Below are 15,305 nucleotides of genomic sequence, written 5' to 3' on the forward strand. Positions count from 1 at the left end.
AAAAATCTCCAAGCGGCGTCGAATACGGCACGAGCGGCGCCGCTCCGACGCCGGACCCGAATCGAGGGTAGGACCGGGGACGGCGCCGGGGGCGACATCCTGGGGGCCGGCACCGGCAAGGTCGTAAGGTCGACCGGCGACGACCCGGATCCGGAGCCGGATCCGGCGGGGCCCTGCGACGTTGGGACCGAAGCACCCGGCCCGCGTGGGGACCCAGTCGCCGCCGAACCAGACGGAGGAGCAAGCGACCTCATAGCCACGAGGAAGGCCTCGATCTCCTCCAGCATTGCGTTCTGCCCAGGGACAGACGGTGTGGAGCAGGCCGCGACTCCTGCGGCTCCGGCGGAGCAGCGGTCGCCCGAACCCCCGGCCGCGTTGTGCGAGCGTCGGGGGGAGTCAGAAGAGCGATGTCGCCTCTTCAACTTCTTGTGCCTCTTACCTGAGGACTTCGAGCCCGAACACTGATGAGACTCCCGGAACTGTGGTGACTCCGGCCCTGCGACCGGTCCCTCGACCTCCTTGCGGAACGTGACCTCGAGCGGCGCGGGGCTGACTGCCGTAGCTCGAGTCGCTTGCGGGACAGCTCCTGTCTAGCTTTGGACGTCAGGGCCCGGCAGTCGGAGCAGGACTTGTCGTCGTGGTCGGGCCCAGACAGTGAAGGCACCGGCGATGGGGGGTCGGTAACCGACATCAGTCAGTTGCAGTCGACGCAGGGTTTGAACCCAGGGATCCCTACCAGCACCTTTTATGACACTTCGAAAGATGGTCGAAAAAGTTAGTCAAAAATTTACTAGGGTACAACTTTTTTCCGGATCGGTGCAGAAAAAAGAAGACCTGACGACAGCGCGCGAGGGCGGCGTCTCAGTACTCCGGCGACGTCATCCCGGCGCCAACGGCGGACGCGGAGCCGCAGACGACGCCTACTGACACACAAGGGAACTGCTACGCTTAAGTTTCCGGATCCAGTCTGACGCCTGGGGATATTCCAAGGTAAGGAATCTAATACTAACCTGTTTCTTTCAGATGTTGGGGTAAGCTCCAAGCCGGATCCGTAGCAGGACTCTATGGCAGAATGCTGAAGAGCGGGGTTCCAGCACATTAATTTACGAAGGCAAGAAAGCTCTGAGCAGTGAAGTCCAAAGTCTGTGCCCAGGAAGGACTCAAAGTCGATGAGTTACTGCTCAGCATCGGTCCAGATGAAGCCATCTATGTTCATATGTATACACTTTTATGGAAGTCAAATCTCCACCATAGCAAACTAGAAAGGCCGACTGGGCAATACGATGTCGACATCTGCGGCTTTGACGGCAGTCCTGTCCTCAAACGGTTCTTCATAAACAAAGTTGGAAAAAAGTTTCCAAGTCCCAGATCTTGTAGTTTGGGGACAGGAGGGGTAAACTCTCACCTGTGGTCTTTAACCCATTGTTGCGAGTTATCAGTAGCTCGCAGACACCTACAGAATAGCTTCCCGCTAGAGTTCATTTTTAAACAAGCTCAGTCACATTTGACAAGTTAAGAGAAGGCTGTGTTTATTTTACATTATTATCATCATCATCAGACTGCAGATAGCAGGGTCTGATAATGATTAGTGCTCAAGTCAGATATATGACCCAGAGATGAAGAACTAAAGCACTGAGGTACTTAACTCTTAAAGTCTTGGTCAACTCAATATTGGAACATGAGAACAAAAATGATGTTTCCGAAGGCTTTTAAATGGGAGAAAAATAAAATCTTACTGATTCTTCATTCTAATTTTCCCTCATTTCATAGTGTAAAATGTACAAACAGGCCTCTTGCTCCGAGTGGCTAGTAGAAACGGTGTCACATTTATAACTTAAATATACAATCATTTTTGGGGGAGAAATGTAAAGTGAAAAAAATATATCTAGGAAAAATATTGTCCATTTATTTTCCACTTTCAATTAAGCCAATATATTTAATAGTTTATGAAGCATATTTCTCCACTTTAGATTCCTCCCATTTAAACAAATAGATGCATTTTCCTGTTATAAATATGGCACTGTGTCCACATGCCACTGGTTGCAAGATGCCTGTTGTTTGTAACTGCAACATTTTGAAAAGGGAAAACATTTAAACGCGGAGTGTTATGGAATCCAGAAAGTTAGCTCTTCAGTATCATTTTCTCCCATTTTAAAGTGCCACATTTACACACTGCAGTCATCTTGATCCCAGTGGTTAGTAGACATGGTGTCATATTTATAACTGAAAAATACAGCCATGTTTTTTTAAGAGGGATAAATTGAAAGGGCAAAAAAAGTTCCATATTATGAATATTTTATCAGAGCGTTTTTCTGCACAGTTGATTTCTCTTATTTACAAAAATGGTGTAGGTTTGTGTTATACATGTAACGGTGCCACATATGGCAAAAGGTAAGTCCTGTGCCACAAGTACATACAATACTGGCTCTCTATCACCCATACATTTAGCCCATTCATATGCAAACATGTTCACAAATCCCCAAAGACCACTCTTTCATTGACACACATGGCAGCTCTGTCAGTGTCCTAGGCAAAGTATTCTGTACAAACCATTGAATCTGGTTCTAAAGACATTAGGCTTAAAGTCAATGAAGCTGGGGTTGGGGGGTGGTGTCTAGTAAAACTGCACTAGTGGCTTGGCCTTCAGTAGCTCCGAATGATTTTCACTGATCAGAAGTAGCTCTCACTACTGAAAAGGTTTGAGAACCCTGCTTTAACCCCAGCCAAGGGTCTAGGACCGGAGGGCAACACTTTGAGGTTAGGAGTCACTCAAAAGAGGCCAGCAGCAAGGTCCAGTGCAAGTCCAGTTGGTACTTGCCAGCTGGGCAGTTGAAGGGAAAGGGGCATCTGAAAGCTTGCTGGATTCCTTTAGCTCAAACTGGAGGTCAGCCATCTGACCCTTGGGTCCTGGGCTCTAAGCAATCAGGCCCAGTCTTTTGTTTGGTTCCTCAAACAGCACAGCAGACCTTCTGATTCTTCACAGGTCCAGGAGTGTTTAAAGGAGAGGGATGTGGGTCCAGGTTTCTACCCAGTGCCAGCCTGTGGGTGGTGGGCAAGCCTTTCATCACTCCTTAAACCAGTTCTGGTTAGTAACTCTACACTTACATGGTTTGGTGCCATCCTGACTAGCGAGAGAAAGGGAAGGAAGGCCCAAGTGTGAGCTTCATCTGCCAGTGATAAGGTAGGCATCCTTTGTAGCTTGGGAACAGTCGAGGCACAGCCCCCCAGGCCATCATGTCAAGGGAGGAGTTCTCCTTCCTACCCCCAAGAACCTTTGCCCACTTTCTGGGACCAATAAACATTTTACCACAGGAGAGCTGTCAGGTGGAGGCAGAACACTGGCAGGAAAGCATCTTGATATTAGGCATGACAAAAACAAGTTAACGTTCATAAATTATAATATAAATCCAACTTCAACCATTAGGTTGGGTATTCAGTTACTATAAAAATGTGTCCTTTAACATTTTTCCAGCTATTCCCAAACCAAATTTAGCACTTATTAAAGTCAAAGTATTAACCTTGGGAGAGCCAGCATTGCCACAGTGAAAAATGACAATGGAGGATTTTCACTGCTGGTAGATGTAATATATTAAATGTACCTGTCCTACTTTTTAAATACCATGGATCCTGCCTTATGGGCGTTTATGGCTACCTTTACTATGACTTAAAAGTATTCAAAAGGATGGTTTAGGCCTGGTAAAATGTTTATTTTACCTGGTCAAAATGTCAGTTTAAATCTGCAGACCTAGGTTGCAACACATGCCTGGAGACACGGTTCACGGAGCTACTTTAGTGGGTGGCACAATTACTGCTGTAGCCTACTAGTAGCATTTTACTTATAAGCCCTTTGTATGTGCAGTACCATATATGTAGGACTTATAAGTAAATTAAATGGGCGGATTAGGTGTATGCCAATTTCACCAAGTTTAGGAGGGAGAGAAAAAGCACTTTCCCAATGGTTAGCAGGAGCAAAGTACACAGAGACCTAGGGCTAAAATAAACAAGTTCAACAAATGGAGGCAATATCTGGAGGAATGCCACGCTAGAGATGATCATTTCAAACACCCATAGATTGATGCTAGCATGACATTATTCAGCATAAAAAGTGCCCACTACTTATTTTGGGCAAGATGTTTGAAGAACATGGTTAGAACAGACCAAAAGCTTTTAAACAATGATGGTCTCCCTCTTTTGGTGTCAGTCAACTGGAAACCCAGGTCACTGTCCCATCTCCCATGTGGGATGAGAACAAAAAGTTGAGTGGCTGAAAGGTGAACAAACAGCAATTCTTATGGGGTAACCAGCAACAACCTGATGTTTTAATAATTCTCATTAAGGATGGAAGGATTTTGGCATTATTTTCTCTAAATACAATCATTTTTTCATAGGTAGACTAAATCAGGTGGACTTTTACATGGGGTCACAGCAGATACTAAAAAGAACATTTACAGCAGCTAATTTCGTGTGCAGCTGGCACAACACAAGCCCTAAAGAAATCACCTGCAGTCAACGTGAGAGAATAGTAAGGAAGAGTAAGACCCCCTGGGCCTCACTGGGCTGCATTACTACTATGCTGTACATATCCTACTGTATGTAATTCAGTATACCGTGCCATACAAAGCAACCTCCTATACTCAATAAAACAGTGTTGGACTTGCTTTCAGTCTAAAATGAAACTAGTATATTACTTATTTTCCAATGCACCAACATATTAAATTCAATGTACTACTACACAGTGAAGCTGATCGAACCCTTCTCATGTGGCTGCAATATACACACCATAGAATATTCATGTGGCCACCACATTATATGTAAATGATATCGCAGGAATAAGGATGTCTGCCTAACTTCATTGGGACAAGGTCTGTACTATCGACAACTAAATCTACTGAAAATTCTAAAATTCAAAATACCTCGTATGGAAACTAATGTCGAACCTACTACAAAACCTGAATTCTAATTACTACATTTTTTACTCCAAGGAACAGTCAGTTTAGGTACTTCCCAACTATGGCTGAATATACTTTCCTTTTCTTCTAAGTTGCTTTACTAACTTGGCTGGCGGTTGGGTGGGGACGCTTGAATAACCTATTAAGACTCCCACACAAAACTCAAATCTATTTCTGTTAAGTCAAGAAGGAAAATATTTGCCCATCTTGGACACACGGATACAAAAATAATTTACAGAAGCTTACAGCAAACCGGCCTATTATAATTTTGGTGGATAGCACCGCTCTGTAAATGCAACTGAGGATGGATGGCTTTGTGCAGGCGTATTGGATTACTTACGTCCGACAGGCTGTATGGAAGAACGAGTCTTTCACCCACTGTTACTGTCTTCCGGGTAATCAGTGCTTCAAACAGCAGCTCCTCTTTCACCTAAAGTCAACAAAAGCAACATATCAGTTAATTTACAACAAAGCAGTACGGGTATACTGGCTTACTAAAATATTATATTGCATATAAAGAAATAAAAAATCTTCATTATGAATCTTATACTCTTAGTCCTTGCTCTACCTCCCTCCCTCACAACTGGTTGGGATTTGCCTACACCAGGCAGAACTGACAAGACCGTTTGCAAAAATAAAAAATCCCTTTGAAAATGTTGTGTGAAAGCCGTTTGCTCATATTCCCTTATCGTACGCAGGACCTGGACCTCCACGACCAGCACAACGGTCATCACTGATCTAGCCCAGTTCCAACAGGCTTTTTGTTTACTTTTGCAGCAAGGAATATGCTGTTCTAGAGGAAGGCTGGGTGAATATTGTGAAGGTGGGAAAGCGAGCGTTAAATGTTGAAAATGACCATTAAGGACTCTTTTCGTTATTCTGCTGTTTTCTTCTCCATCCCAAGTGGTTGAGAACATAATCCCACAAAAATAGAATCCCAGAAGGGGGAGAAACATACAACAAACTAGCTTTGAACACCCAGACTGGACAGAACTTCTAGAACATATGCTGCATCTTTGGATGATAGGGCACCCACTGAGCGGGAGGCAGCCTACACGGCTACCCTACACATTTCAGTAAAGTGCATATGAATTTGGAGTCACCTGTGGTCATTAGTTCCGGTGGAATGAGCCTGAAATACGGGAGGCGGGTGAATCTATCTACTTTTCAGGCTTTGGATACACACAAGCATTTCTGTAGAGCAAAAATAAACACGGCTTCTTGGTTAACTTGAATAGAGCTAGATAATGTGTTCATGCAGGCCACCCTTACAAAATGTCCCCGGAAGCATTTATGAGCCTTGGTGTATTCTAGGTCGTGCAGAGTTTATTGAGCTGAGGAAGACTGATGTACTGGTTGGAAGAATGGTAGTACTATGGCTGAAATTCTGTCAAATCCTTAGGAACTGAACCAGAGGGCCGTTTTCATAGCCGCTTTGTCTTTAAGGAACCCTAAATATGTATCTTTTCTACAGAGGTTGAAGCCCACATATCCTATGGCAAAAGTAAAAGCAACTGAGAATGCTAAAAGGTCAACGTCACAAAACCCAAGATGTACTGAATCCTAATAGTAGGATGGCAGGCAGTAAACAGAGATGCTACTGCTGCGCGCTTTGTACGATAGGAGGGTACAAATATGGACTCCAATAAAAAATCCCACAAACCGCCTCATTTGTCCCCCAAAAAATATTACTAGGCCTAATAATTTAGGTATCACTAGTCAAGAGATTACGTCTTATTCCCGAGTCTACTACATATTACATGAAAGTTACAACATAATCAAAGGAGGCCTGCAGCGTGCAAAAGAGATTCCCAAGAGCCCTGTGGCAAAAGCAACGCAATTTGATTTTCTACTGACACCATAAAACTGCAATATTTTTTTGATAAGTCCTAATGCTCATAAGGAATATGTTACTTACCTTATAAGGATCTGTTCATAGCATGTAGTGTTGCAGATTCACATGCCCTGCATACTACTGCCACCTACATTTGGGCTCAGACGTTTGCTACTTGTTTTTCTTCGAAGAAATCATTCGAGTCAGCATCAGTTCCATTGTTAGATTGTTTTCTGCACAGCGGCTTAGATTAAAGATGGAGCGTTAGATAGGAAAGTGTGAGGCCACGCAAGAAGGTATATAAAAAGCATTTAAGAGAACTCCACATCTGCAAAAACCAAAGGCTTCCGGCGAGGTGGCTGGGCACATAGGACTCTAAAGCACTACATGCTAGAACAGCACGTGAGGCTGTAAATACACATGATCTGCATAGATGATAATGCAGTACACCCCTCCACTAAGCAGTGGCTAGCCGAAGAATGTTTCAGAGGACTTAAACAGAGTTCTTAGAACAGCTTTGCCAGCTCCTGCTTGTTGGTGGACTCAGACAGCCACACAATAGTGTTTGGTGAATTCATTCTAAGTGGACCATGGACCTCCCTTACAAATGGTAGCTATAGACGTGTTTGCCCCCCCAAAAAAGCCATGCCGGCTCCTTTTGTGCATGGAATGAAGTCTGGGTGGGCAGGCAAATTCCTTTTAGCCTTAATGTAGCAGGTTTGGATAACTTGACAACTGATCTCGCTATGACCCCTTCTGTAAGAGTGTGTCCTTTGTGTGGCTTGGTGAAAGCAACAAAAGATTTTTAAGTATTGCAAAACAGGTTGGGTCCTTTCAATGCAATACATGTGGGTAAGCTCCAAGGTGTGATGGGCTCAGACTGCCACAGAGTCTGGTGGTGGGAAGAAGATCGGGAGCTCAATGGTTTAATTGACGTGGAATTGGGATACCACCTTAGGAAGAAATGTAGGGTTGGTTCTAAGCACAATTCTGTAGTTATGAACCTGAAAGAAAGGCTCTTCCAGGGTGATGGCCTGCATTTCGCTAACAAGCTGTAAAGATGTTATAGCGATGAGGAAAGTAACTTTCCAAGAAAGAAACTGTAATGGGCAAAAGTGTAAGGGGTGTAAGGGCTGTAAAGGAGGGCCCCATTAATCTCATAAGGACAACATTAAGATTCTAGACATGGGCAGGGGTTACACTAGGTGGATTAACCAGCTTCAGTCCTTCCATTAAAGCCTTGATAACAGGCAATTCAAACAAAAAAAGGTGTTCTCTGTTCTGCATGAAAGTTGTGATAGCAGCAAAGAGTATGGAAGTATAAGCGAGGCCTGATTTCTGTAGAGGAGGTGGCAGGCAATATTCTGAACTGCTGGTTTAAGTGGATCTGTGTGCTTAGAGATGAAGTTATGGACAAACCCCTTCAACTTGGCAGCATAGCAGGCTGCGTAGTGGGTCTGCGTGCTTCTTTGAGGATAGACATACACTCTTGATTGAGGGAGGTTAAAATAGTGAACTCTATGACCTCAGGAGCCAAATGGCTAGATTGATTTGTCTGGGGTTAGGGACGTCTGATTGCGCCTTGGTTTTGTGTGAGAAGATATTGCCTCTTGGGAAGCTTCTCAGGGGGAACCACGGACATCTCCATAAGGGTCAAAAACCAGGTTTGTCTGGTCCAAATGGGAGCCACCAGGATGAAAGTGAGGTACATTTGCTGAAGCTTCTGATACACGTATGAGAGGAGTGAGATCAATTTATTCATAGATCATTGCCCATGGACTGTATTTATGGGAACGAGGACACAAAGCTTTGACTTTTTGTGTTTTGGTTGTTGGCGAAGAGGTCAATGTCTGTGAACCCCGAACGTCAGAAGTACTGGAGCAGGACATGTGGGTGAAATTCCCACTCCCTGACTTGTTGCGCATCCTGAGGAGGTGGTATTCAACATCGTTGCCCACTCCCGGAAGGTACTCCACCAGTAGGTGTGACTGGTGGTGAAGCGCCAAATGCTTTGTTCCAACACCGATAGTTGTGAAGAGTGTTCCACCTTGATTTTGGACACAATGCAATCGCAGTCATATTGTCTGCCTCTATTAAAACCATTTTGTGCTGAACCTGTGAAAACAGGCATTGAGAGCTAGCTGGATGGCCAGGAGCTTGTGGTAATTGATGTGGAGGCCTCTTTGTTGCGGCATCCAAATACCCTTGAACCGCCAGATGCTGAAGATGCACCCAGCACCCTGAGAGCAAGGTGTCCGGGGTATTGGTCACCTGAGGAACTGGGTCTGTGAAAAGCAGGCCCTGGAGCAGATTGTTGCTGTTCTACACCGCAGAGTGATTGGTGCCTGCCTATATCAAGACTATATCCTCCCAGTGACCCTCCACTTGTGACCATCATATTGATAGGTATTGTAGGTGCAGATCTTTGTGAAGCCTGATGTGGAGAACTATAGCTATGCATGAGGCCATCATTTCAAGAAGGCACATAAACGTTCTGACCCTCAACTAATGATTTGGCTGAAAAAGACACAACAGCTTCTGAAATGCTTGCACTCTTGCTTCACTGGGGTAAGTAAGCCTTTCCTGTGACAGTATTAAGCCCAGCTCCCAAAAAAGGTGTTAATCTGAAAGAGCTGAAGGTGAGACTTGACGTTTTTATGGTGAAGCTCAGACTGTGGAGGAGGGACAAGGTGGTCTGGGTGTAAGCATGGCACGGCTGTAAGCTTGCACTCATCAACCTATGATCTAAGTATGGGAATACATCAATGCTGCTCCTACTGAGATGGTGACAACCATGGCAAGCCATATTGTGAACACTTTGGCGGCAGTGATGACCCCGAATGGCAACACTTAGAATGGATAATACTTACCATGAACCGTGGGTAGCAGCGATGGGCGGGGTGGAATGATATGTCAAAGTAGGCGCCCTTCCGATTGAGAGCCATCATGAAGTCACCCTGCTGCACCAGTGGGATGACATTTTACAGAGTGACCTTGTTGAAATGTTCTGAGGGGATGTACTTTTAATGGCCTTGGAGATCCCTACTTTTTGGGGATGAGAAGGTACCAGGAGTACACACCCTTGCCAATGTGCTGCAATGGTACTGGGTCAATTGCCCCTTTAAGGATAAGTGGTTGAGCCTCTTCCTGAAACAGGTGCTGGTGTTCTGCAGGGATGGTGTGTGAGCAGTATGGGATGTTTGTGGGGCTTCAGTGAACCCTCATCGGCCTGTAACCATGCTGTATGACGGAGAGGACCACTAGTCTGAGGTGATTTCTTCACTACATGGAAGAAACCCCTGCACTCTTCCCCCGACAGATGTAGCGTGATCAGGGACGTGGAAGGGAGTCACTGTTTGGGGAGGCAGCTCATTTGGCCTGCCTTCTGGTGTTGTTGCCTCGGTAACCTCCTGAATGAACCAATGTTGACTGCTAGTTGTATTGTTGTTGCTGCCTCTGGTAGGTTGGCAGAGAGTCTGGGGAAGCGGCCTTGCTAACTCCCCAGTACTGTGACGTGTGAAAAGACCAATAGGGATTGGCTGTATGAAGGGCTCCCAACACCTGGGTGGTATCCATGTCCATTTTTAACTTTTCAAGCATCTGGTCTAACTGCGGTCCAAACAGTTGTTCATCACTTAACAGCAGGTTCGGCAGATGCTGTTGTAATTCTGCCTTAAAGCCTAACATATGGGGAAAGAGTGACAAGATTAGGATGCTAGTATTAACACCCCACACCGCATTGTCAGCTGCATAAGAGTGCAGGTGGCATTTGAAATTGTTTTACCTTCAGTAACCAGCTCTTACCCACGCGGTCTATACTATACTGCTAAGGGAGGTGTTCCTTCATCTCATTGCAGTGCACCCTGTCGAATCTGGAGAGTAGGCCAATGGCCTTGGCAATGTGCAAATGTGTGGCTTATTCTGCTGCCACCCCCTTGCCACTTACTTTGATCTTTTTACCCCTGGGTGCTGGCGAACCGCGTTGAGTGGACCACGAGGGAGTCAGGGGGAACATGGCCATTGACAGATGGCGGGTCATTAGGACGGGGTTTGTACTTTTTTTGGACCCTCAGTATGATGACTCGAGCCTTGACAGCTCTTTAAAGGTTTCAGGTGCTGTCCTGAGTATCCCTTTCAGCATGGTGAGGAGTTGGAGGGTGTGTTATGTCTTGGAGAGCATTTCAACCAGGAAGTTGTCATCTTCCTGGACGATGGACATATCTCCTTTATAAAAAGTAGACACCCTTTGCATAACCTCCGGTTACGAGCTGGTGTCATCAGGTGGGGATGGTTTGGCTGGGTAGAGATCAGGGTCTGTATCACCCTGGGGATTGACATCATCGTCGTCCCTGGGTTCAGGATCATAGGGGGCATCATAAGAAACCGATTGATATAATGTACTAACCTCCTCAAAAGAAGAGTGTTGTGATCCTTCTGATTAAGCACGAGGACGTGGTACATATGGCTGTGGCAGTGAGGGAGGAAGAGGTTGAGCAGGGAAGGGGCTAGTGTGCCTGTCCTTATGTCTTTTGTGCCTTTAAAGAAAGTGGGGATGCAAGGCAGGTTGCTCCTCAAAAGACAACTTTCTTTTTATTGGAAGGGTCTCCTGTGGCTTACATGGCAGCTTATTCGTACTTTTGCCAGTTTGTAGTTGGATGAAAAGCCTTTTAGGTGAGCATCTAACCCCTCTTAGGCTGTTCTGAGTCGTCTGAGCCAGCGTACTATGATGCTTTTACCATAAAGCCCTGATGAGCGGAGGTGTCTAGAAGGTTTGTGAAAGCAGATGCGATTGTTGAGGTACACAGGGCCAGTGTTATGTAATGCCTTAAAAGGACGGGTGAGGAGCTTGAATTGTACTTATTTTTGTATTGGGCATGTGGAGCTCATTGAAGTGTGTTGTGATGAGAATATGGTTGGGAAATTTAGAGTGAGTATGGTCGCCTAGTTCTAAACGGTCTGCAGCCTTCTGGTGAATGTTTTGTGGAATTCAGCATAAAGGGGTGTTCCCATAGTCCACCCTACTTGCGACCAGACTATACATGGCGGTCTCCGGGTGCTGATTGGAAACCATTTGAAGATCTGCCTAAGCATCATCAGGGTATTGAAGCATGAGGCAGTGATGACATTGACTTGGGAGGTCATGTTGCATTTGCTGTTGATGGTGACCCCAAGGTTATTGGCGCGGGTGGTGGTGGGTGTCAGTTGTAGCTTTGTTGGCTACCAGATGGAGTTCCACGGTGAAGTGCTTTTCATGATTTCGATCTTGATGGTGTATAGACAGCTTTAGACAGTTGGACATTATTCCGTGGGCGTTTGCAGTCATTAGGCATTGAACTTGATCCTGGTTCTGGACGTCTTGTTGGGGAGGGAGAGAATACGTTGCAAGGAGTAAGAAAGGACGGTGATGTTGTGAGAGAGGATGATGCTGGGCAAATGGATCATGTATACGTGGAAGATGGTCGGCTGAGGAAGGAGCCTAGCAGAACTCCACAGATTAGGATGCAGACATCCACGATGTACCATAATAGGCTGACTGGGTCCTTCAAGTCATGAAGGAGCAGATCCATGAGACTGCATGTCCGTGAATTCCAATGTTGTTTAGGCGTTGGATGAGGGTGGGATGGGAGACCGTGACAAATGCTGTGAGAGGTCAAGGAGGATGAGGCCACTGTACCTCTTCCGTCCAAAGTAATGCAGATGTCATCTGTGGCGGGTTGGGTCTGAAACCAGACTGAATGATGTTGAGGAGTTGGTGGCCATTGAGCTATTTGCTGAGGCATCTGTTGATGATTTTCTCTTTGGCCAGGAATGGCAGCAGGAAGATGGGTCTGCAGTTGGCAATCGCTGAAATTTCCGTGGATGGTTTTTTCAGCGATGGGGGAGGGACAGGAGTGTGTTTCCAAGTATCTGGAAAGGTCACAGAAGAGGTGGAGGCATTCAAAATGGGTGTGAGCAGGACACTAATGGGTTGGTTTCATTTGGAGTAGACATAGTGGGGGTAGAGATGTGATGGGGAGAGGTCTATCGGGTCTGGTTGCGAGTTGAAGTTGCTGTAGATGGCGGCAATTTTGTTGCTGAAAATTGAGAGAGATTGTTGCGGAGGTCCTGTGAGGGGGTGATCGAGTTGGAAGCAGCAGTTGGTGAGATGAAATCCTTCATAATGGCAAGGATTTATTTGCTTCTGTTGGTGCCACATAGATGCAATCCATCAAAGCTGCACGTTTGGTGGTCCGGAACATTTGGTGGTAGCGTCTCACAGTGAATTTGAATGTGCTCCTGTCTGTATTGTCTTCACTTATTGTCTATTTGTGCATTAGCTTCCTGCAGGTGGTGCAGAATACGGCAGCCAGACTAGTTTGCCATATTATTCCTCTCCTACTCAGTATTTGAACTCTCTACACTGGCTACCCATTAAGAAAAGACGTATTTTCAAGTAATGTTGCCGTACCTATACGTCACTAAATGGCAATGCTCCATTCGATTTACAAAATAAGCTCAGACACTATAACCAGGCTAGACTGCTAAAATCCAAAGAAAGATTTTTTGCCAATTCCGCATATTCGTACTGCTAGATTAGGTGGTAGATCTTTCTCTTGTATCGCCTTTTTCCTTTGGAAAAAACTACCTCCGTAAATACGTTTATGTACGAATTTTGGAAAGTTAAAAATACTCCAACTAATGTGGCTAGTTATGGTCACTTCAGCATTAATCACGCAGTCTCAAGCACATGCAAGGTATTCAAATAACAGTTAAATATTAAGACTTTAAACAACAGATGTTACGCCATGATGTAAGCGTACTTGGTTGTCGGAATTTATACGGAGCACACTATTGAGAGGGAGGATGTTCCCATTTGTTTAGAGGAAAATACTAGTTGGATAAACCGCGTTTACAAGGCGGTCGAGAGGGGTATTTTTTTCATACCGCAGAATAAGAAGCAGATGTTTTAGTGATTCAATTGGTTTGGTGCCACCATTTGAATGTACACTCTGTTCAGGAAAGTTAACCAGAAATAAGGAGTGGATTATCTTTTGGGGAAATCTACAGCCCTGATGGAGTCATAGGGCGTGACATGCCATGCGACAAAACGTGTTGGCTAAAAGAGATTGGCTAATAGGTAAAAATAAACAACGAAAGAACTGATGTTTAAAGATTTAATATTTACCTGTTATTTGAATTTCTTGTGTGTGCTTGAGGCTGTGTGATTGTTGGTTTCAATCTTTGCGGTTGAACTGGGGTAGGTGGGTGATCTTCCTCCCTTTGTTTAAAGTATTGCAGTACATTACTGGATCATAATAATATTGTGTTACTGTCTAGTGAGCCCTAGGGTCCTATTTGTCACCCACTTCAGCTTTAACTTAGTTCACTAGCCTGCATCAGCTAAAGAACTTAGATATTCCTCCAGGTATGATTTGCTGCACTATGAACATGTGTCACTAACATAACATAACCCCAGCCAGTGCAGATGGTTCGCCTAAGGCTAGAGTTGTGTGATGAGTGCCTAGGGCCGCCTTCGATAGCTAGTCATTGAGATAGGAGGAAGACTGGGACCCATGACCTCTGCAGGTGTGATGCAAACCCTTCCATCACTTTCTTGAACACCAGAGGGGCACTGGTGAGGCCACAGATGAGCACCACAAACTAGAAAAGATGTTTGCCTGCTGTGAACTGCAAGTAACGTCTTTGGGCATGCAGGACGGGAACCTGGAATTACGCGCCCTGGTGATCCAACGCTACCATCCAGTCTCCAGGTCCCAGGGCACACAAAACCTGAGCCAACATAAGCATCTTGAATTTCTCTTTCCGTAGAAAGGTGTTGAGAAGGGGAAGATCTGGTATGGGGCAAAGGCCTCTGACCCATTTTTGGCACCAGAAAGTAGTGGGAATAGCAACCACGTCCTACCTACTTCTGATGCTAGTATCCTTTTCATGGCTCCTTTGTCCAATTGAGACTGCCCTTCCTGACGGAGCAAAAAGAGATGGTTCTCAATCAGCCATTCTGGGGATGGTGGAGTTTCCAGGAAGGGTATGACATAACCCTTCTTAACCTGAAGCACCCACTTGTTGCAAGTTACTGATTGTAATTAAGAAAGGTAGTGCCTGATCCTGCCACCAACAGGATAGGTGTGCTGCACCACTAAAGAGGTTTTAAAGCAGCTGGAGGGGCTGAGGACTGGACTGTGCTGGGTGTGGGTCCCATGACCTCTATGGGATCTACTTCCTCAGGCACAAATGGACTGGGACGCTATCTGGCTTTGGGGATAGAATGGGTGTTGGGGAAGCCCGTGGGAGCCCGACCGTGGCCACTGAAGAAACAAAAAGACTGTTGCTGCTGGTGGGTGTACAGGTGTTGAGAGTTTCCTTTAGGGTCAACTTAGTTTTCCCTTATTTTAGCCGAACTGCAAGTTGCAGCCTGCTTTGCACACGTTACATTCAGCACGTTTAGTTTTGTGCCACAATATTTTACCGAACGCTGTACTTGTTTTTGATAGTGGTTCTTCTCTCTGGGACTCAGTCTTAAC

General features: G+C 45.5%; 1 protein-coding gene across 5 annotated transcripts in view; it reads right to left on the reverse strand.

Moving 5' to 3' along the window:
• Nucleotides 1–15,305, reverse strand: part of MYO9A (myosin IXA) — a 1,208,318-nt gene that overhangs the window by 702,576 nt on the left and 490,437 nt on the right. For all 5 annotated transcript variants that reach the window (XM_086959231.1, XM_086959230.1, XM_086959229.1 and 2 more), the window contains one exon: nt 5,290–5,379. In XM_086959231.1, the coding sequence (XP_086815357.1) occupies nt 5,290–5,379 (90 nt within the window). The remainder of the gene's footprint in view (nt 1–5,289; nt 5,380–15,305) is intronic.

The sequence above is a fragment of the Lissotriton vulgaris genome, chromosome 2_2, assembly GCF_964263255.1.
Source record: "Lissotriton vulgaris chromosome 2_2, aLisVul1.2, whole genome shotgun sequence".
Classification (NCBI taxonomy): domain Eukaryota; kingdom Metazoa; phylum Chordata; class Amphibia; order Caudata; family Salamandridae; genus Lissotriton; species Lissotriton vulgaris.